This window comes from Ambystoma mexicanum, chromosome 6p (genome assembly GCF_040938575.1).
Source record: "Ambystoma mexicanum isolate Mex_15411 chromosome 6p, UKY_AmexF1_1, whole genome shotgun sequence".
NCBI lineage: Eukaryota > Metazoa > Chordata > Amphibia > Caudata > Ambystomatidae > Ambystoma > Ambystoma mexicanum.
Genome location: NC_090935.1, coordinates 252,768,866 through 252,790,515, shown reverse-complemented (window position 1 = coordinate 252,790,515; position 21,650 = coordinate 252,768,866). Strand labels below are relative to the sequence as shown.

The window sequence follows — 21,650 nt, the reverse complement described above, 5'->3', positions numbered from 1 at the left end:
TCAGATAGTGCAAGAGCTAAGACAAAGATAAGGAAGGGAGGAGGTGGGTGGTAAGGAAATGGGAACAGACAGGCGACTAACGTACTAGGCCTGACAACATTTCTGATAGAGCCGGAGGATTACAAGAGGAGAGGGTGAGGGTGAGGGGGAGGAGAAGGAAGGAGAGGAACAAAACAAGCGACTATCGCCCTAGGCCTGATGACATTTCAGATAGTGCTGGAGAGGGAGGGGAGGAGGCGAAACTAGAGGGAGGGGGGAGACAAACAATGTTGCTATCATACTAGATCCGAGGACTATTCTGATCGAGTAAGTGCATAGGATAAAGTAAGGAGAGGGGGAGAGGGAAAGGAAGAATGCTATAGACTGGCTGGTAAAGATCCCCCAGAGGGTCTAAGAGCTCACTCAACCAGGGGCATGGCTACTTCTTCCGCTCTTCAGAGAGGAATACCTGTTATTTGTGCGGCAGCCACCATACACACCTTTGTGAAACCATTACTCCCTGGACACGTCTTCTACTCAAGAGGGAGCTTTCGGGAAAGCTGTCTTGCACTCGGTCCATGATAACTGCTACAGGCGGGTCTATATTCATTTCCCACCTCCAATACCATTGCTGCTTTGGGAGGCTATCAAAGATGAGGAATACGTGGGGACACACAATCCATTTGTAGATCAAGTTACTTACCGCTGGTAAGGTTCTTTCGATTGGATGTTCCTCCCACGTATTCCTCATCACCCCTCTCAACCTACCTTGCTACAGAATTTACGTGTTTTAGACTCTTCGCTCTCTCAGAGTCTTCTAAGTTTAAGGAGGCACTAGTAATTCCTCTAACATGGAAAAACAAGAACTGAAGCCAATGGGCGCTGTGCATGCTACATATACTGCGGATGACGTCGACCATCAGCCGGAGGCCTATGAGGGACATCCAGTCCTCAACGCTACCACACAGCGTCCTCTGTTGAGAATGTTTTCTGAAGCTGGTAGACAATTATCAAAGATGAGAACTACGTGGGAGGAACATCCAATCGAAAGAACGTTATCAGGGGTAAGTAACTTGTTCTTCTGCAACACATGGGTGCTTGTTCTGAGAGGGCTGTTGTCATGATGACTCAAAGTACTCTGGTGACAGTTATTGGAAAACACACTATGCAGAGAACTATCCTTTCTTGATAAGTAACAATTTACCCAGAAAGATACATAGCATTTTTTGTATGTCCCTTAATTCTATATGGATGTGTGTTTGCACCAACATTATTTTAATTAAGTAGTGTCTTTGTTGATCCATTTCTTAGGCACAGCAGAGAGCTTTATACAGGCTTGATGAAGAGCGTGCTCAGAGGGAGAAGCTTCAGAAACAGCAACAGACCAGGCACATGCTGGATGGTAACCTGCGCTTGAAGATGAAGCGCCTTGCTAGAGAACAACAAGAGGAACTTATTCTCGATATGAAGATCTTGGAACAGCTTCTTAAGGACACACAAGATGACACTCTTGAAAAGAAGCAAAGAAAAGTAAGGACTTGTACTTTGAAAAACCTCTCCTCCACACAACTGCAAAATAAGTGTGGATTTGCTTGTTTTATACTTTTATTGTCCTTGGGTCACATTTTCTTTTTTTTGTTTCTAACTTTGTGTAAGAATAAAACATGCTTGCACCAAATGAGAGACTACCTCTTAATAGTAAACATCAAATTGGAATATTGAACATAATTGATACTGTATGAAGAACCATTTAGAGCAGCTGAGGATTCAGAAAAAGCGCTGCCATCTGCTCCAAGCGTTAATTGGCATTGTTGCACTAGAGCACTTACAAGAACCCCAAATTCAGATTATATAGTGTTCCATGCGTTTTAATCACCCATTTTCTTCACTTCAGTTTTTTCTACTGCATTGCTGCTGCATTGTTACTGCTGTGAAATGTGTGGGTCACGCAGCCAAAGGCCTCCCACCCTACCTCTGTTAAACCACTATACCCTTCACCTAAGCGACCCTAAGTGTTTTTAAAAAAAAGAAAATATTTGTTGATTTTGACCAAAGAATATTCTGCACTTAAAAATATATGCAGTGAATATTCAGCAGTAAAATCACTGGATACCACTATTCTGTACATCATGTACAACTTAATAGTATTTAACCATTTCCAAATATATTTATTTATGATTCTGCTAAAATTATTCTTTAATGGGGTGCTTTTGTGTTGTCCCATTACCAAATTGAATGCCATTGATTTTAATTTTTAATGGTGCTACCAAAAATGTTGCTTTGGCTACTTGCGTTAACCGTGTTAAATCTATGGGGATGTGAGGAAATTAGGAATGCAGTCACTATGGAAGCATATCACCATCATACCTCTAGGTGTATTGTCTTTCTTGGGAGTGCTGTTTATCTTGATTTCAAGTTTAGTGACCTGTTCAAACATTTACATTTTTTTTAATGTTTAGTTGCAGTTGTTCTTTAAGTTGTAGTACTGTCTAAAAATGTTAAAACACTAACACCCATACAAGACCTTCTTTCTTATCACAAGTAGAGACCATCTCACCCAGTGTTCCCAGATTTGATTTGAGTAACAAGTCCTTAGTATACCATATAGACAAACATATGTTAATGAATTGAAACGTTTATAAACCGGATTTTCGCTAGTATATGCTCCCGGGAAAAAAAGGGAGAATTTGATCCAATATTAGATGCGTTTACCTTTTTTCTCCATAGGAAGAGATGCGCAAGGAAGAGCTGATCTATCGGGAATATCTAGCCAACCAATTGGAAGAGGAAAAGCGCCAGGAGAAAGAAATGGAGAAAATGATTGAGGCAGAACTGGAGAAATCCTTGGCCAAGCGGGCAGAGCAAACGCATTTAGAGAGAGAAGCTAGATACCGCCTGCTGAGAGAGGTCATGGAAACACGGCATCTTCAGATCTGTGAAAAGCGTAAGAAACTGTTTAGCGTGGCATATGTAAAACAAATTATGAGCAATGGCAATGGTGTCTGTAAATACACAAAACTTTAGAGTCCTATCTTGGGTACGAATATGCCACCTGAAGGGTTTCCTAGAATGAAAATCCAAACCTACTAAAAGGAGGAATAATTAAAAGTACACTGCTTCAGGCTGGTAATTTCCAACAGCCACAAACCCTTTTGGTCGGCTGGCTCAATTTTTACATTAATCACAATAAATGCTGCCCCTACCATGAAATGGATTCTTAAAATTCAGTTTTAGTTACTATATAAAAAGTTGCTAAAGTATAAATCAGAGCATAAGCCGCTCTTCCATGTTTAAAAGGATGTCTCATGCGGGCTGTTTGTTTTTTATAGACATGATGACTGCGAGTAGCTGAGGTCATGGCTTATACTGCGCTGTTCTAAACATGAAGATCAAAGATCGTATTTCTTTTTCTGGACAGGCTGGAGGGAATAGAGGAACTAGTCAGTTGTACAATGGTGTGGTTTAGGGGTGCATTTTGATTCACGCTCGATAGTTGTGGAAACCCATCCCATAATCCTATGCTAAATTGACATAGCTTAACATGCATATCATTTGTTCTGTAACATTTGTCACCAGAACCCAAGGATCAAAGAATAACCTTTCTTAAATTCCCTTCAATCCAAATCTTCTGATTTAAACAAGCATAATTAAATATCAAATGATAATTTGTTGTGTTGGCGGAAAAATATATTAATTAAGGATTTTGGAAAGCTAATGAAATGAGACGAATGTAAATAAACTAAACTAGTGTGAAAATATCCCCCTAGGTTAAGCAAGAATCTTAAAACATCCAGCATACCAGATGTGATGCCCCTTTTATCACGTGGTGGCTGTTGCTGTCCTGCAAGTCCTAGATTTGTGCCTGAGTGGCTGTTGACCGGGGCACATTTAAATCCTCTTTAGTATAGGAAGCTTATACAATGATTTGGAGGAATCGCTGTTCACATTAGACCAACTGGAAGACGAGGAAAGGATGCACAGTTGCTACCTTCAAATGGCACGTTTTTAGAAAGGCATTCTTGCTCAGAATAGCCAATCAGTCTAGCAACTTTCTTTGGGAGCGTAACCATTACCACTTGGTAATAGACAGTGTCATTCAAGTATATGATTCAGACACTGAAGTGTGGGGAACTCCTGTTTGTGGTGTGTATAAAAGCGTGTGTTTCCATGCAGAGTATGTCATGGCCTATCAGTCTGGGCTGATGCTGATTTTCATATTTGTATCCCCCGCACCCCTGTAATGGTATAGACAATCTAAAAGTGATGGAAACAAATATTTCCCAGCAGAATTCCCAGTAAATTCTGTAACCCCAGAGTGGGAAACAAGGCTGCAACACGTGTCTGGGGTTTCTGTTTGTACTCTTGTTCAAAGGCGGTTTGCCTGGCATTTCGGTGCTGGACTGCCCTTGTGGGCGGGACAAAGACTGATATGCAAATGGATATTCCTTCTTTGTGAAAAAACAATGAGCAAAAAGCAATGGCTGCCGACTCTGAAAGTGGGAAACAACCACAGAACAGGTTGTCAAGCCATGTTCTTTCTAGAGAGGGGCACCTGCTACCTTTTTTGTACAGTGTCGAGGGTAGTTTTTGAAAGATGTATTCACCTTAATATTGTATCATTCATACTTCCCCCTCAATTTCATTAAAATGTTCTTTAATACATATTTTAAAGTTTTTTTTAAATCCAGTTTCAAGTTTTAAAATCAAAATCTTAAACTGTAAGTATTCAGATGTTGTAGGTCCATAGAGAGTGGTTAACATGTACTACAAATGCAGTTTTGTTATTGAGTGCTTTTGTTTTAATTGCCATTTTTTTTAAACCAAGCATGTTCTCCTTAATCCACTGTCACTCCCCTATGTAGCCCTTACGTGAGTGGCACTGCCTCCATCCCTGACAATATTATGCTAAAAAAAAGTACATGTGGAAATAGTCACAAAGGGAACGATGATCACCAATTCTCCTGTTGGCGAGCACTTCACAGTGACTGCCACATGTACAGTCCTCATCATCTCTTTCCTGTCTGAACATAACAAATGCAGTATTCTGAATATGTGTGAGCAATATAGGCAGGTGTAAGTAGATGCCAGATAATCCCAAATAGGTTCTCACACTTCCACAAACCTTCTGTGCGAGTCTTTTATGAAATAAGTACCCTGTTCCATTTCATCCTCTGACTCTATATTATAAATGATGAGGGACTGGTTTTTCTCCTCAGTCGCTATTGTCATTCAGGCTGCAGTGGTAGGAACAGCCAGAATTCTCTAGTTTCCTCCACACATTCCCTTCAGAGACTAGCCGGATCAGCTGGAAAGGAGAAACCCTGTTACATCTTTGATGGCACTCACACCTTCTTTCTGGTAAGTATTTGGCAAAGTACATGACCACCGTATGTGCATCATGTCTCCTTAGCACCACAATTCAGACAGCACAGAGCAAATGGATCAAGGGAAATCTCATGCAGTCTATTTAGGAATCCGGTATTGGTTATATTGAATTTTGTACCAGGTCTCTCTGTGTTGCATGCAGACATGAAACTAAAGAGCGTCTCATGAAAGTTATCATCAGGAATGTACTTCTACTTGGAACGCCAAGGGAGCTTTCCCACTTGGACATAAAACCCCATTGCATTGCTGATTATGCCTTACTAAGTATCCTGTACAGTGAAGACATCTTCTTTCTTGAGTGAGTGTCTGTCAAGCAATTATTTAAACGCAATTAAATCTCCGTTGGCTGCCTTTTTGATCTTGGCCAGCATGATCGAATGCTTATGCCCGGCTCAGTAAGATCATGGCCTGTTTTGCAATGATTACATTGTTATATTCCACCAATCAACTGTTTCACAGTGCTATAGCCCCTCTATCCCCTTTTGACAACGGGATTCATACCGCACTGCAGGAGTAAAACTGGGGTTAGACTGTATTAGTGTAAAAAGGTGATGGAATCTGATATGTTCATATTTACTAATTGGCCCCATTATATTTGGCAAAGTGGTCCCGTTATTGTACCATTGGACCTGCTATTCTGAAGTGATACCTTTATGTAAATCGATGTCACGTAGTAGCTCCCCTGTTACTCAATGGTACATAGAAGCCTCTCTTTTCAATTTCACACTGTGCCCAGCTCCAGATAATTCTCATCAGAGAAGCATACAATGATGCATCACAATCTATGAATGCCAGACACCTTTATGTTTCTAAGGCAATTTAACAGTATTTTACAGAGGCCAAAGCTACTTCCCATACAATATGGCAATAAGAATTGGGTATCAGCTTGGGAATCGGTGGAAAAGGGTACAGCGGTCAGGGAAGCATATTTACTGTTCTGGATTCTAACTGGCTGGTCCAGTGGATGCCTCTAGCTCTGCCTTTATTTGCTTTCTTAGAGTTTAGGATAGTTTGCTTCGACTAGAGAATCCATATACTGTCAGTTATGTTCAGTTTCAGATTAAAGATGCTTACCGGAAGGGAACGACTGCTGATCTTGTTGGGTTTCTTTTAAAGGCTTGTGATCTCTTTACGTTTCTAGTTCATTGAATAGGTGGGAAAGGGACATTAGAATGCCACAGGCAAACATACTGACTTAATGATCAATGTTCGCGAAAGAGAAACACCTGATATGATGATTGTATAGTTTTGCCATAATGGGAGCAGCTTTTGCTCTTATGCTTGTTAGGACCGTTTTTCTAAAGTCCAACTAAGGGCTTCATAAAACCACACATCTGAGGCGGTACATAAGCTCCACTCTTAGTATAAGGCTGTACTACCTGAGAATGTGGCAGCATGGACAGAGCAGCCAGGCTTATCTTAGGAGGGCGAGAGGGCTGTAGCTTGGTACAAAGAAATTGTAGCATACATATGGTCCAAAGAAACACTGAAATACTATCTATTGTAAACATAAATGGTTTATTTTAAATACAAGTAGGCCCAGATAAATCTTGGGGAAATAAGTACTATAACATATTATATAAACACAATTATAAAAACCAACTTAATACTTAAGGGATACAACCCAGAGTATAACCTCATTAAGAATAGCAATCAGCAGTTCAAGTTGAGGTAAACCTATTGCACGTTGATAATGCAATTAGCTATTCTCGGGGAGTAAAACCAGGTTGCATATACTTTTTGAATAATCAGTAATTCAAGGGTAGTAGACACTGTCAGTCACTCGGTTAAGAAATCACTTAATAAACCATCCCCGTTACAAGTAAACTCCTTGCAACATTACTTTTTAGAACTCGGTTCAGAGTTAGTAAAACAACTCGTATGCTTTCTGGAGATGCATTAAGCTACACAATGACAAGTATTAATACACAGTAACTATTTTAGAACGCACTCAGCAATTGAAGGAAGTTAATCTTAATTACACTTAAAGAAAGACCTAAGGTCTTTCAAGGTCAAGGTAAGTAATGGACCATTTGACTATTTTGGAACTGCTCTAAGCAGATTCAGGGGAGGCATAACCCAGTGTTAAAAGTTTAGAAGAGCAGTTTAGTTTTGCGAAGTTGTGTGAAAAATAATAGTTTGGGTTTCATGGATTTACATATCTTGCTTGTGGCCGCTAACTAGTGAATAAGTCAAATAATTCAAAGTGTATTTACATATGTGTATATATATATTTGCACATATATTTGCATAAAGGTGTATATATACATATATTTGTATTTGTATTTTGTTTATTTGTAAAGCCCACCAAGCCCTGAGCCATCTAGGCGCATTTCCTGATGTTACACATTAAAGTTACATACATACATCACTTACAGAGTTGCATACATATATTACTTACAGAGTTACAGAGTGTACAAAGAGCAGTGAGCATATTTACATTATCATGAACATATTCCATAGTTGCAGATCGTTGCAGTAATAGCAATTGGCGTGGTAGAGGCGTCATGTATGAGGGAGCTATTGTGCTTGTGCTAAAAGCCAGTTTTTGACTTTGCTTCTGAAAGAGCGGTAGGATGGTTCAACTCTGAGAGCTATAGGTAGTGTGTTCCAAAGTTTAGCAGCAAGCACAGGGAAGCTGCTTTCCCCACCTTCTGGAGTTTAAACCTCGGGATCTTAATGTAATGCGCTTGAGCAGCTCTGGTGGGACGGTCGGAAGTGTTGCGTGAGAATAGATTGGACAGGTAGCTTGGGGCATGGTTCGCGAGGCATTTATGTGTAAGTGATAGTGATTTAAAGGCGATTCTTTGGTTGATCGAGAGCCAGTTTAGGCTGTGTCGTATTTCTGAGATATGTTGGATTCTAGGGATATTTATTGCTGCCCTGATGGCGTTTTTTTGTAGTACTTGCATCTTGTTAGTGTTGCGTTGGCTCGTCCCTAGATAAAGTGCATTGCAATAGTTTAGTTTAGAAAGGACTAGTGCTCGGGCTATGGTGGTACAATTGGGAGTAGTTAAACAGTGTTTGCAAGCGGTAATTAGTTTGCACGTATAGGCTGTAGAGGAGGTCTAATTGCATTAGTTTGTCTGTCTAGGCTGAGAGCGGAGTCTATGTACATGGCAAGCGTTTTTACATAGCAGGGTGCACATTATTGGACTCTTGGCAAGTAAGAAATGGTGTACTGCGTGTATGTATAGAATTGGCTGGCTAGTAGCTTGCAATTTGAATTTTTGCCCCCTGTGTATATATCAATTCCCACAATGTGATGCACTTGTCCACTTATAGCGGGTGCTCTAACTGTGGTTGCAGGAAAAACCGCATAACATTTAGAAAACATTCAATCTCACTTGCTGTCCACTTAAAATGTAAACCATTTCATTAAGGTTTGAACAAAATATGTTAGAGCACACGTGTCTGGTAAAGTGCAAACAAGCTTTTCATATTTCTTCCTACAGAGAAGTGACTAAAAATTCAATTTAAAACCAACATAGGCTTACAAAACAGTGCTAGCAGTTGTAGGCGTTCACTTCTGCACCACACGTTCCATCCCAAACATGGGGACTTCGCCAGGCTAAGAATTGCATTTTGTTACTCTGGGCTTTCTTTTATTTCCACAACTTCAAGTCAGCTGATCATCCAAGTCATCTAACTTTGTTTCATTGACCTTTTTCTTATGTTTAATATGGCGGCCATTTTAACACATTTTATCACATCTAGACAGAATTGTAATTATTAGCCTACGTCACATATAGACAGAAATGTGAATATTAGCCTGCGTCGCATCTAGACAGAATTAGAATTAGCCTGAGTAACATTTAGATAGAATTGTAATTATTAGCTTGTGTCACATTCGGACAGGAGTATGAATGTTAGCTTGCATCACATCTAGATAGAAATGTGAACATCTAGCTTATAGCACACCGATATAGTAATGTATAGAACAAAACCCACTAATAAAAAGCTCATCCATCTGCATACACCTCTCAGACTCTGAACTAAACACAACCATATCTTGAAACCATAACAAACTGCATGCACTTTACTACACTAACGAAACAAAACAACACATAGGGCCTCATTACAAATCCAGCGGTAACCCTAGCGGTGCTACCGGGATAACAACCCTGATGGTCTGGAAAGTCAGGCGCTGGTAAATTGTAATTCCCCATTCCCGTAGAATCCTATAGGACTCTACGGGAATGGGGAACATGGAAGCACCGGTACTGTTAAGAACGTGCTGGTGCTTCCATGACGGTCTGCTTACCATGGCCGCTTTGTTCGGCAGGGTCTGACCTGTCGGGCACAGTGGCTCCGGCAGGCAAGCTCCTAGTTAGGTCCGGAAGCAACGGTGCCGGTAAGCTTACTGGCACCGTTGTTTCCGTAGCGGCAAACTTGTAATGAGGCCCATACTCTTGCACAACAGGGCACGAAGGCTAGCAATCGAAAAATACACCTAAGCTCAGCGAACAGTGAAAACTGAACTGAAGCTGCCAACAGCACGACACAGCTCTTTTGCTCTTTCCCCCGCTATGTCCTACTAAATTACCTGGCCAGAGCGCCAGGGGACCACTCCGGTTCTGATGCACGGTATAAATATACTTTTAAGTGGGGCTTCAAGCAACTCAGAAGCAAGTATTACCTCAAAGAGTGTTTTTAGGTCTGTGTAAAGCAGATCAGGGAAAGTAACACCCTATGGTACACTTTGAGAAGAACACAATGTTATTCAAGGTAGGTAAACCCTATTGGTAAGCTTTTTTGAGAAACCTGAAGGTGTCTCCCTGACTAGTCCCCGGGGATCTGTCATCCAGGTGGCCAGGACACCATCGCTATTGGATGCAGTTCCTGGGGGTGGACCAATGAAGGGAGGATCACCTGGATGGGGGCTACTCGGGGAGTGGAGGTGGGACACCGACGGGTGAGATGCGGTATCCCCCTTCTTACCTTTTCCCCATCCTACCCCGTAGGATACTCAAACACTCTACCCCCACCCCATTTTCCAACACAGACCCTTTCACACATCACGAAAGATGCCGGACATGGGTCAGGCAATTGACCAGAATCACACACACCTGACGGCCCTTTTCCTTCCCGACATGGATAAAAGGTGGAGCACGAGAGCACAATAAGAGCAAGGCAGACCGCACAACGAGAGCGTTAACTCAGCACGGCAGTTCAAGAGGAGGAGAAAGGAGGGTGACAAGGAGAGAAGCGACCTTGCCCTTTCCGAGCCAGGCCCGTGAAACTGCCAAAGAAGGAAGCGTAAGGCCGCGAAGAATAGCCAGCGTGTGTTGCAGCAGATGTCAACGCTACTCAAGGCTTTCCTCCACTGATAACCAAGCCGAGAGGAGACGCTTATCACTGTGGTACCGGCCTTGACTCCAGAGACAACAAAAAGCCAAGCGGTTCATCATAGTGAGTCAAGGGGAGAGCGATAAGAAACCGAACTGTGCTTGAACAAAAGTAGCAACAAGGCTAATTGAAGAAAGTAAAAAAACTATTGTTTTTGATACGAGAGGGGAAACTAGCTACAGAGGAGTCGGACACCACATGGGTGTTTACTTGACAAACTCTTGGTGAATGCCCTATGGGTGAAACTACTGTTACCAGAAGGCCTTGGGAACGGCACGAGAAGAGGGTCAAAGTGGTCATACAGGGGTCTAGTAAAATCCTCTATACAGTCGAAAGTCTTTGACTGACAAATTAAGGTAAAGCTAAGGGAACTGAATCCTGCATCATAAGAACTGTTTAAGGAATTATGTGAATTGCAAAAATTAGCAATTGGCAAGAGTGAACCCGACGGAGGGATATCCACAGTGAACTATTTAAAAGGACATTAAGATTCGTGAATGGCACAGATGAGATTGTTTTGAAAGCTGTAGTGAACCCAATGGAGGGAGACTGACATTCAAGAGGGGTCTGAACCCGGAAGAAGGGGATCCAGGGGTGTGATAAGGTGCAAGAGGAGAGGGGAAATCAGAGCCAAATCAAGTCCCCTTTTGTTGATCATCAAAGCAGAGAGAGTTAAGGAGTGTTGTCATGAAGGGTGGATCTGATGTTTCCTGAAGGACACTTGTATGAACCAATAAGAAACCATTAACTGTCAATGGGAGGTGCTTTTTTCTAATGCTGGACATTGTTGTTTTTGTTTTAAAAAGGGGCCGAGTCTCATTAGGAGGAAGCTGCCTATGAGTGGGCATATTAATGAAGTTGAGTCTGTCAGAGAGAAGCCAAAAAAAGTGCACCTGTTGTGCGTTTATGAAGGTTCCTGTTGGTCGTGTTTACGGCCGAGTTAAAACGTTATTGTTTGGTGAAGGCAGCATGAGGGAGAGAGCGCAACGCAACTGATGTGGAGAGAAAGCGGAGCACAGCTGATGTGGAGAGAAAGCCGCGGCGCCCTACAGAGACGACAGCTACGGCCGTGACCGAATAAGCTCCTAGAGGAGGAGACAAGGCTGATTGCTTCCCGGAGCGTCTGCTGAATTGAAAAATGGGCCCAGCCAGTGCGGCCTATCAAGTGCGAGGAGGCCGCGGAAGGCGAAGCTGCTGATTTACACTGGCGGTTACGCGTCAGAGGGGGCCGGAGAGGCTACGAGTCAAGGCAAAGCCGGGAACAACGTAAATACGAGCAGGGAAGCAGGTGAGCAGTTCCAAAGCTCCTATTTAATATTTGACTGGATAGAAAGGGAAGTACTACGTGAAGAGCATATCATCTTTGATGAAAGCTGGAAGTAATGACATGCTGTAAAAAGACATATGGGTTAATGCAACAATATTAGACCCAAAGCCTTATGAATGTGAATCAAGAAGTGGGGCTGGGAACAAGAACCAATACTGTTGGGAAAAATATCTTAAAAACAAACTATACCAAACAAAATAGGTAACAAGCAGGAAGAAGAGTAACGAATCTCAAGACCCTGTACCTTCTGAAGTACGGTACTGAACTATTATAAAGCAGTGTATAGACTACCAGTCTGCTACCAAGTTGTTTCTATGTATGAATAAGTGAAAAGAGGAAGATCCTACCCGAACAGAGCCAAAGACTCGCCAGTAACCATTTTCATCTGTTTTGACAGTTTATGATTAATCTATTAAAAATGCTACTTTGACTAAAAAAAATAAAGCAAGTTCTGGATTACAAGTCTACGAGTGGTCTATCCCTAACCGCAATTGTAACAAGGGGTGAAAAGACATCACCCAACGTGCAAGTAGAAAGGAACTTTTGTTTATTATTTTGGAACACCTCAGATCCTCTGAGGCAAGAGACTTTTTGTAGAAAAGAGACTTAACCACTGAATGCCCTGATAGTTGAGAGCAGAACTGTTACCTCGTGCTGGGAAGGCTCGAGCGTGTGCTGTGCTCCGGAATCCTACTTTATCCAGCGCTCAAAACGTGGAGAAGGAGACCCTAACTACCGCATCCTGACTTATTATTTGTGAACACTTTTTTTTTTTCTGTGAACCCTATACCACACTCTTTGTTTGTATTTAGCGTAAGGATTGGCAATAGATTTTTTTCTTAGTATAGGCCCTTTTATTTTGACAGACGCCACTAGGACTGCCTTATTATTTGATGGTCGTAGCTTGCTCCCATCTTAGATTTATGTTTAGATTAGGCGTTTTTCCAACCCGCTTATACAGTTTAATAAACACCCTTTAACTGTGATCACTGTCTGTATTTACTGTTGCCACCATGAGTTCCTTACATTTTGTACACTCATTCAGTTAAGCAATGATAACACAGTACGAACATGTTACTTTTCAGAAGGGGGGGAAACAGCATTCAAAGTAACTTATACACTTTTTAGAGGGGCAGAATGCAACTCGAAGGTAAGCATAAACGTAAGGATACTTTGGAACTTCTTCATTCACAGAGATACAGTTACCACACAAATTCTTTTAGCAAGTAAGTACTTTTAAACTTGTTGTACTTTTCAAGACGGAAGCCTTTTCTTATCCAGTCCTTCCCTAGTCTATTGCATGAGTTTTCTTAGAGGGAGAAGAGGGACCCTAGTGGTCTAGGTGCCAGCTGTAGGCAAGTTGAGGTAGGCTTCAATTGCAGGAAAGTCAAAGTTCCAGAGAAGATTTTCTTTAACAAGTAAGCCTTACGTTCAGAGTTAGTTAAGTGTTGAGGGACTTCGAAGAAGGCTCTCTGTGTTCCAGCAATAGGCCTGGTTAAGTGCTATGGGAAAACTCCCAACCAAACAAATCACCCACTCAGCCTCACAGGAAGCACCCAAGACTTAAGGTAAGTATTCCCCAAACCCACACAGAACCTTAGGAGAAAAGAACTCCTGAGTGGATGCCTTCAGGATGCAGCAGCACATGACCCGGTCCCTGGCTTCTTGGTCTGGAGATGAAAGAACTGGACACTCGATGGGAACTTGCAGCAGCATTCATCAGAGGAGGCTCCAGCGAGCACACATTTGACAGCAGCCAGATGAAGAATGAATATCACCAGTCGGAATCTCTTCACTCTCTCGGTCCTTCACTCTGGTGAGGGGGCTTCAGGGATTTGAATCGTGTCTCTCAAGAGCCAGAAGGAGGCCATCAAAGTTTCAGACGGATTAGGACCTTGGAACACCATGCACTGCACAATGATGTATGATATGATTGTTTATTTATATAGCACCTATACACAATGTCTTTCAAAGCGCTTCAAGGCAAGGGAGGGAACCAGGGAAAATGCAATGACACTCTCACAGGCCATGAACAGTAAGGATGTGAAATTAACTATCATACTCGGCCTGATGGCATTTCAGATAGTGCAAGAGCTATGACATAGATAAGGAAGGGAGGGGGAGAGTGGGAAGGAAATTGAAACAGACAGGCAACTACCGTACTAGGCCTGACAACATTTCTGGTAGAGCCGGAGAAAACAAAAGGTGAGGGAGAGGGGTGCAGAAAGGGAAGGGAGTAACAAAACAAGCGACTTCTGGAATCCCTCCCTGCATTTTACAGCAAGGGACGCTCTGGCTGTGCACTCGGGACAGCCAGCCCCCCCACTGGGAGTTGGTTCCTTTCAGGCAAGGTGAAAGACAAAGGGCTGCAGAGTTTTGGACTCTTCCCTCGCTTCCTGCCTTCTCAGACACTGTGGAGCCTGGGCGAGGGATCCAAAGGATTCCTGCCAAAGACAAAACTTCCACTGGGTCGTTGCCGCCTAGAATGGCAAGGGAAGACCTCAGAAACAGCAAGCACACAAGAAATGAATAATTACTGATGCTGAATTAACAGACTGTGAGTAATAAAGACTAAAATTCATAACACTAAAACCACTGCCACTGGCCATTCAAGTAAACTCGCAATTGTAACAAAAATGTTACCAGGTAAGTAAGAAAGGGGATACATCCACTCAGCAACTCCAGGTAAGGTGGGGTGTGCTGGCTCACTTATACAAAATGTAAAGGGGATGAAAATCCCTCTTTACTACTTGGAAACAGTAATTCACCCAAGTACATGAAAGATAAATTAACAGGAGAGCCCAAAGGGGACAAAAACTATAGGAAACTATAACTCCAATAATACACAATGGAGAAACATAAAAAGGTCACTCTTAAAAAGAGTAAAAGACTAGTTAATAGGGGAAAGCGATTCCCCTTCACCTAGGGACAAGGTAAAATAGTTACCTAGTCCAAGCAAAATGTTATGGGGTTGAACAGGTCAGGAAGATTGATTAGAAAAACAATGCTTTCATCACTTCTTCGGCATTCTTGACGCAGTACTTTGTTTTTTTTAAAGGGCCATATGGCAATTTTTGCCCCCTCCTCTACAATGTATGAGTGTAACAGAGCACTCAGCTTGGGCATCAATATTGCTGAAATAGCCTATTTTAGGGAAGTTTTTATTTGTATTATTTTATCGTTTATAGCACAAACCTAGCTCCAGAGCGGTGGAGGGCTTTGTAGGGTGCAGATGCCAGCATTGTGCATGGTATTTTTTTAGCAGTAGCACATTAATGTTCGCGGAAGGGTGAGGATGGTGGGGCTTTCCCAACCTTCAGTGGGACAGAGTTCTAGAGGGTCAGAGCGCAGCAGGAGAAGGACTGTTTACAGGTTTTTTTCTTTGTTGGCTAGCAATCAGTCTTGATAGGATCTAGGTGGGGAATCCAGCGAAGATTGTGCAGAGAGGGGAGAAATATGGTTGATTTTGCAGACATCAGTAATGGCGCAGGCTGCAGGGTGGTCGGACAGCCTTGGGAGGTGGGGTGGGCAGATGTGCGGCTAGGTACCCTGTTACAAACACATTTCCCCCTCCAGTGTGGGAAATCACAAGAGCCTGAGCCTCCGATAAGAAGTCATGTTTTGCAAGATTGTATGCAGTACCCTTTGGGTGCAATACAACAACCCTGACCTCCTGGGAATAGGAACCCAACCTTTGGTATATGTCTGTACTACTGGGGTTGGTAGCGTGTTGAGCAGCCAGGCTTATCTCAAGACTGGTCAATGTGAGCTGTAGGGGCGTTACAGAGATTCACAGTGATTAGTATTCAAATAAACTCTTACACACGGTTTCTTGATTAAACAACTGTCAGTTAGAGAAAGCCTTTTTTCAGAAGGGGGGCAATATAATACTAACACACAAATACACTCCAAAATACACACTCTTAATATTTCTAAATCAGTAAGTACCCTTTTGGGATGGCACACAGACACTTTCTTTTTTTATTTATTTATTTTTTTTTTATTTTGATACAGCTGAGTTTAATCAACTTTTCCAAAAAAGAAATAATAACAGATGAAATAAAAATACAAGAAAGATACATTAAAATGAATAATAAAAGAGAACAAACAATACAAATGAATTGAGAAAGTCAACTATACAATCTCATTTCTCAGATGTACAATTAGTTCTATTCGCTTTAAAATTAGTAACAATAAATGATTACATATTAATTTCAGAAGGTAAAATTGCATTAAGGAAATGAACTATTGCTTTGATGATGGAGAACTTAGTTCCAGCTAAAAGTAAATTCCAAATCTGATTTTCATCATATTGATTATACAGATTTAGTGCATGAGCAAAATGTTTAGTTCGTAACTCTTGCAAATAGGTACAGGAGATGACTGGATGTTGCAAAGTCTCCTTTTCTGTAGACAACTCGCAGAAACGCCAATATTTCGAATTATGAGGAATTATATGACGCCTACTAAGCACTTCTCTAGTTAAATACAGATTTAATCTAAAACGTAGGAAGTTGTTTCTTATAACTGGTTCAGGACATTTCAGCAAATAGCTCGCTACTTAGCCGAGCTTTTTATGACCAAAGTTATCTCTAGTGAAGTCTTTGAATTTCAGACAAATTTCAGAATTTAGTGTCCAGGCATAATAATAAAACTTAGTTTTGGCCTGTGCTGGTCTTCCAAGCAGGAGCGTCATAGTTATGTCCGCATCAGACAAAATAGTCAATACCTGGTTTCGCCATGTGAGTGGAAAGGGATGTTTCGATTTAGTTAGATGGTGAGCCACCATACTGAAAATGTTATTTTCCAACCCCAATAAACATTTGCGAAAAAAAGCACACATTCGCCACTTGACTCTAGACGCTAGCGAGTTCAAACCCAACTCAAACCGTAAAATAGGCATGGGTACAATTCGGAAGGTGTAATACTTTTCTCCAGAAGCAGGCTTCTAGTTTGTTCCACATTTCATCACTGGAGTGCAATTTCGATTCCGCCGCATAGATCAACATTGGTACTACCTTTTGCTCATTAAAAAGTAGGATGTGTTTCAGCGTAAATTTACCATACTTATAATGCAAAATTTTAGCTTGTGAGATCAAATTCAAGAGTTTAACCTGCAAGTTAGTCTGATACAGATAATCAATTCTTGTATTTGGCACCATAAGCCCCAAATATTTATACTCGTTATAGTTTTCAATAGCACATTACAAATCGACCATGGATAGTTAAATGTTTTGTTTTTGCGGTGTGATTTACAGATCATAATTTGTGATTTGTCAAAGTTCACATTTAAATGATTATTCTTCACATAAGTCGTAAGGGCACCCAGTAAATTTTGGAGACCACTAGGGGTCTGGGATATTAAAACCAGATCGTCAGCGTACAAAAGCCACGCTATGCGCTGTCCCCCCAGCTCAGGAGCATCAGATATAACTTGCCTAAAAAATTTACCCATGTCTAAAATAAATAAATTAAACAAGACCCACATATGTATTAAACGTTGAGGACAAAAGGCCTTCCATAGTTAACCTAATACGCATTGTGGTGTCAGTATGGAGATGAATTATCAAGGCTAATAATGAAGTAGGGCAGCCTAGCAGATCTAGTTTTTGAAATGCAGAACGGAAGTCAATAAAAGCGCAATATAAAGATTGCTTCCCCTCTGCATACTGGTCCTTTAGCATGTTAATGGTTATAATATTGGGAAGTGTGCCCAGCCCACTAATAAATCCTGATTGAAAGGGATCCCTTTTAAAGTTCTTCTTAGACCAAGTGTTCAAATCTGTCAATATTAGGCGGCAAAAGATTTTCCCAGGCACATCTAATAATGAGATTGGTCTATAGCTGGCCGGATTGGACCGATCACCTTTCTTATAAATGGGTACAACAATGGCTTGTTTCCAAGTGTGAGGTATTTGCTGCGTGTCAATAATATTCATAAACATTGCATATAGTATATCAGCCCAGATTGTCGGATGTTGTTTAAGATGCATATTTGACAACCCGTCTGGGCCAGGAGCTCTTGAGCAACTAGCTTGGTTGATGAAACATAATATGTCCTCCCTATCAAATTTGAGATCAAACATCAAATAATGCAAAGGTTTAACAGTCTTCACAGTATCAAATGATGGAGCATAAAGGTTAGAATAGAACTGAACCCATGTGTCTTCATTCACATCATTTGTCTGAATGGGGACTTGATGTCCTGCTGTGGCTTGATTAATTAATCTCCATGATTCTGCCGAATTCTTACTGGCTAGAGTCCTTAACATGGTACTCCCGTCATTTTGATACAATTTAGCCTGCCTACCTCTCACCCAATTCCTATATCTTGTTTTGATTTGAGTGAGTATCGTTGCTCTCTCATCACGAGGGAGTTTATAGGCCTCTCTTTTTTCAGCACGAACTCTCGATTTCATCGCTTTCAATTCCTGATCGAATATATGTAAATGTGGAGTTTGTTTTCGATTATGTATGGTGGAAGTTGGCTGAAACAACTGCATTAGATCATGATAAAGTACAGTTGAGCATCTTTCGCTATAGTTCTGGCACTTTAATTGAGCCTCATAACAAGCTCTAAATGCTTCTAAGGATTCTCGCGACCAGGTTAACCTATTCCTGGCTGTGTTTACAAAAATAGAACCTCTTAGATATTGCAAAGTTTCTTGGGTCTCATTTTGATGGCAGACCCAGGTCATTTTGAGCATGTTATGGTCGCTAGCGTCCATGTCAATAACTTGAAATGTTTTTACTTTACTTAACATGATGGGGTTAACATAGATGTAATCAATTATCGCCTCGCTAGATGCACAATGCCATGTTGCACTAGGTGGAATATCCATAGCAGTCGAACCATTTAACATGAATAAGTTTCTGGAGTGCGCAAGGCTCAACCATTTGTCAAGGCGACCCATATCAGATTTATTTTTAGGACCCAGACAATGGAGATTAAAGTCTCCAGCTATAATGATGGTATACACTTGGCAATCAAGTAAAATAAGATCAAGCGCCTTATGCATAGAGTCCAAAAAGTAATCGTCTGAGATACTCAAAGGATTCCAATATACATTAATAAGTGCGCAATGTATACTGTGTCCAGTCAATCTGGTCATTTGTAAATGGGAATTTGGAGAAAACCATGATTGGATTTTTAAGGCAGAACTCAGCCTAACAGCCGTTAGTAAGCCAGAGGCAGGACGACCTAATTTCCCCTTGACAGCTGGAGAGTGTACAATATTATGATTATCCCATGTTGGAGCACGTAGCAACCAGGATTCTTGTATTAAAATAATATCGTAATTTAGTAATGAGATATCTTGGTTGTTCATTAAGTGCTTATGTCCTCTGGAATTCCAGCTAATCAAGGAGAAAGTGGTGTCATGTCCATTTAAATGCTAACGTTGCAAATCTTTGTGGTTGCAATGACATTTAGCTATGCGAGCATTTTGATTTCTATTCGATTGCTGATATATATTTGGTTTAGCGATATCCAATGTGTTGCAGTCTATGGGTTCCAAACCTGTTGAGACTATAAATCCCAGGTCGAAAAGCTGGGTCTTTGCGGCACAAATGGCATTAACCACCACTCTAGAATTGATCCATAAATTCACATCTGCCCAATTTATTCGATCCGTAAATTCCACCTGCACGATGTCAATAGATCCAATATCATCAAGCTCCGGCAACTCGCTAAATATAGATAGAACAGCTGCTCGATTCAAGTAATATTGCCGAGCCGGTGCTGGTCGACATCTAAAAGATAGCGAGTGCACAGCCGGGCGTTTGGAGGAAAGGGCAACATTTTTCTGGTTATCGACTTTACAAGGGGCTGGTATTTTTGCATTTAACTTAGAGGCAGATTTAACTTCATTTCTGTTCGGTTCAGTTTGGGAAACCAAGATTTTGGATAGCGTGATTTTAATCAATTCTTCAATGTTTGCGCAAGGAACCATCACTTGCTGTGCAACCTTGTTATTATTAGAAGAAGATGAAGAGCCAGTTTTCGTTAAGGAATCAACTGATTGTATCTTCGGCACGGCCACCGAGTCAGAGTGTTTTGTGCCATTATTCACGTCAATATCAGATGGCTCAGGTGTATGAGTCGTGGATAGAGAGTCTGGAAGAAGCAACTTCTTTGGCGGCAATTGAGAGGCCATATAGTCATCCACTGCCTGCCTTAATTCTCTGCGACGATCAGACAGGGTTTGATCTTCTAGTGCTGTTTTAGATTGCAGGCATAACAATGTATTAGGTTGGTTGGATGGGCGAGCATTTTCAGCAGCTATGGCTACATTTACCAAGGCATTCAAAGGACTATACGATTCAACAGACTTACTCTTCTCTAAGGAGTTCGTAGTCTTCCTGATCTGTGATTGCTTCAGATATTTTTTTGTAATAGCTCTAGATGCAATTTTGGTGGCATTAGAAGGTATTGAAAGTTTTTTAACAAAAGTTTTAATGTTGGAACTATTCTTGGCTACAGACTTGATATTTTCGACTTCTTGGATACACCTTGCTTTAATTGAATTGGCTTCGTAAACATGTCAGATGCATTTGTATGAGTAGCATCAAATATTGGATAGTTAGGTTTTTTACCTTTTTTTTCCTTGCTCGCCCTGTGCTACACAAATGTTTGAATTTGGAGCCAGAACAATAATGGGATTCAGAATAAATGGTATTGCATGGAATGATTTAGGAGAAGCTAAAGACAAAACGTCAGTTTGGGAGCTCACCGTCTTTTTTAGCTTGGTGGCTGAAATATTATTGTCACCTAAAATTTCAAATTTCTTCATGATGTCGAGATGAGTGGCCAATATCTGGTTCAATTGCTGTGAGTGCACATCGGCCTTGTTGACTAAAGCTTCAAACAGTTTAGCAAGAGACTGGATAGCCATATTCATAGAAGTTAAAGCAATCTGTCAAACCAGTTTGTTTATCAGGGACTCCCAGTGATGGGTGGTGATTGACTGCCATTTTGCATGGAGTAGGCGCAATAAACGATAACTTCTCAACTGAGTCTACGCTAATGTTCGTAAACAAAATAGGTGATTTTGATAAATTGTCAGACAGCGTCTGTGTGGGGAAGCAAGATGCATTCGTGTCTAAGTCAATTACAGCCATGTCACTAGATATCACTGATTTGTCAGACTTGCAATTATAAGTTGAGTCATGAGATGTGTCAAGCATGTCTAAATCAATAACAGATTTAGCAGCAGTACCGGTTAACACATTATTCAATAAGATGCTATCTGTTAAAGAAACATTTTCATCAGCAAAAGTGACAGTCGGAACGCCAGCTGTCACAGATTCTGTTTGTGCTTTAAATGCCTTAGAGCCCACAATAGGGTGTACAGGTAAAATCATGTCACACACAACATCATGAGCATCATGCTGCCCTTGCGCAGAACCCTTTTGTGGGTGACTATCCATACCAATAACTTCAGATTGCAGCTTGCTTCCCTCAGATGGGGGTTTTGTGTGTTCCACAGACTGGTGATCTGGATGAAGGACTTCCCGACAAAAGGATCGAATGGCCATATTCAAGGGAGTCTCTGATTTAGATTTCAAATTGGCTTTGCACGAGGGGGGAGTAGAACTGAATCGGGATCTC

At 41.3% G+C, this 21,650-nt stretch overlaps 1 protein-coding gene across 1 annotated transcript in view; it reads left to right on the top strand.

Annotated features, from left to right (window-relative positions):
- CFAP53 (cilia and flagella associated protein 53) overlaps positions 1–21,650 on the top strand; it is a 218,303-nt gene that overhangs the window by 124,244 nt on the left and 72,409 nt on the right. Inside the window, exons 5-6 of the mRNA XM_069626967.1 lie at positions 1,291–1,509; positions 2,707–2,923. Of these exons, the coding sequence (XP_069483068.1) occupies positions 1,291–1,509; positions 2,707–2,923 (436 nt within the window). The remainder of the gene's footprint in view (positions 1–1,290; positions 1,510–2,706; positions 2,924–21,650) is intronic.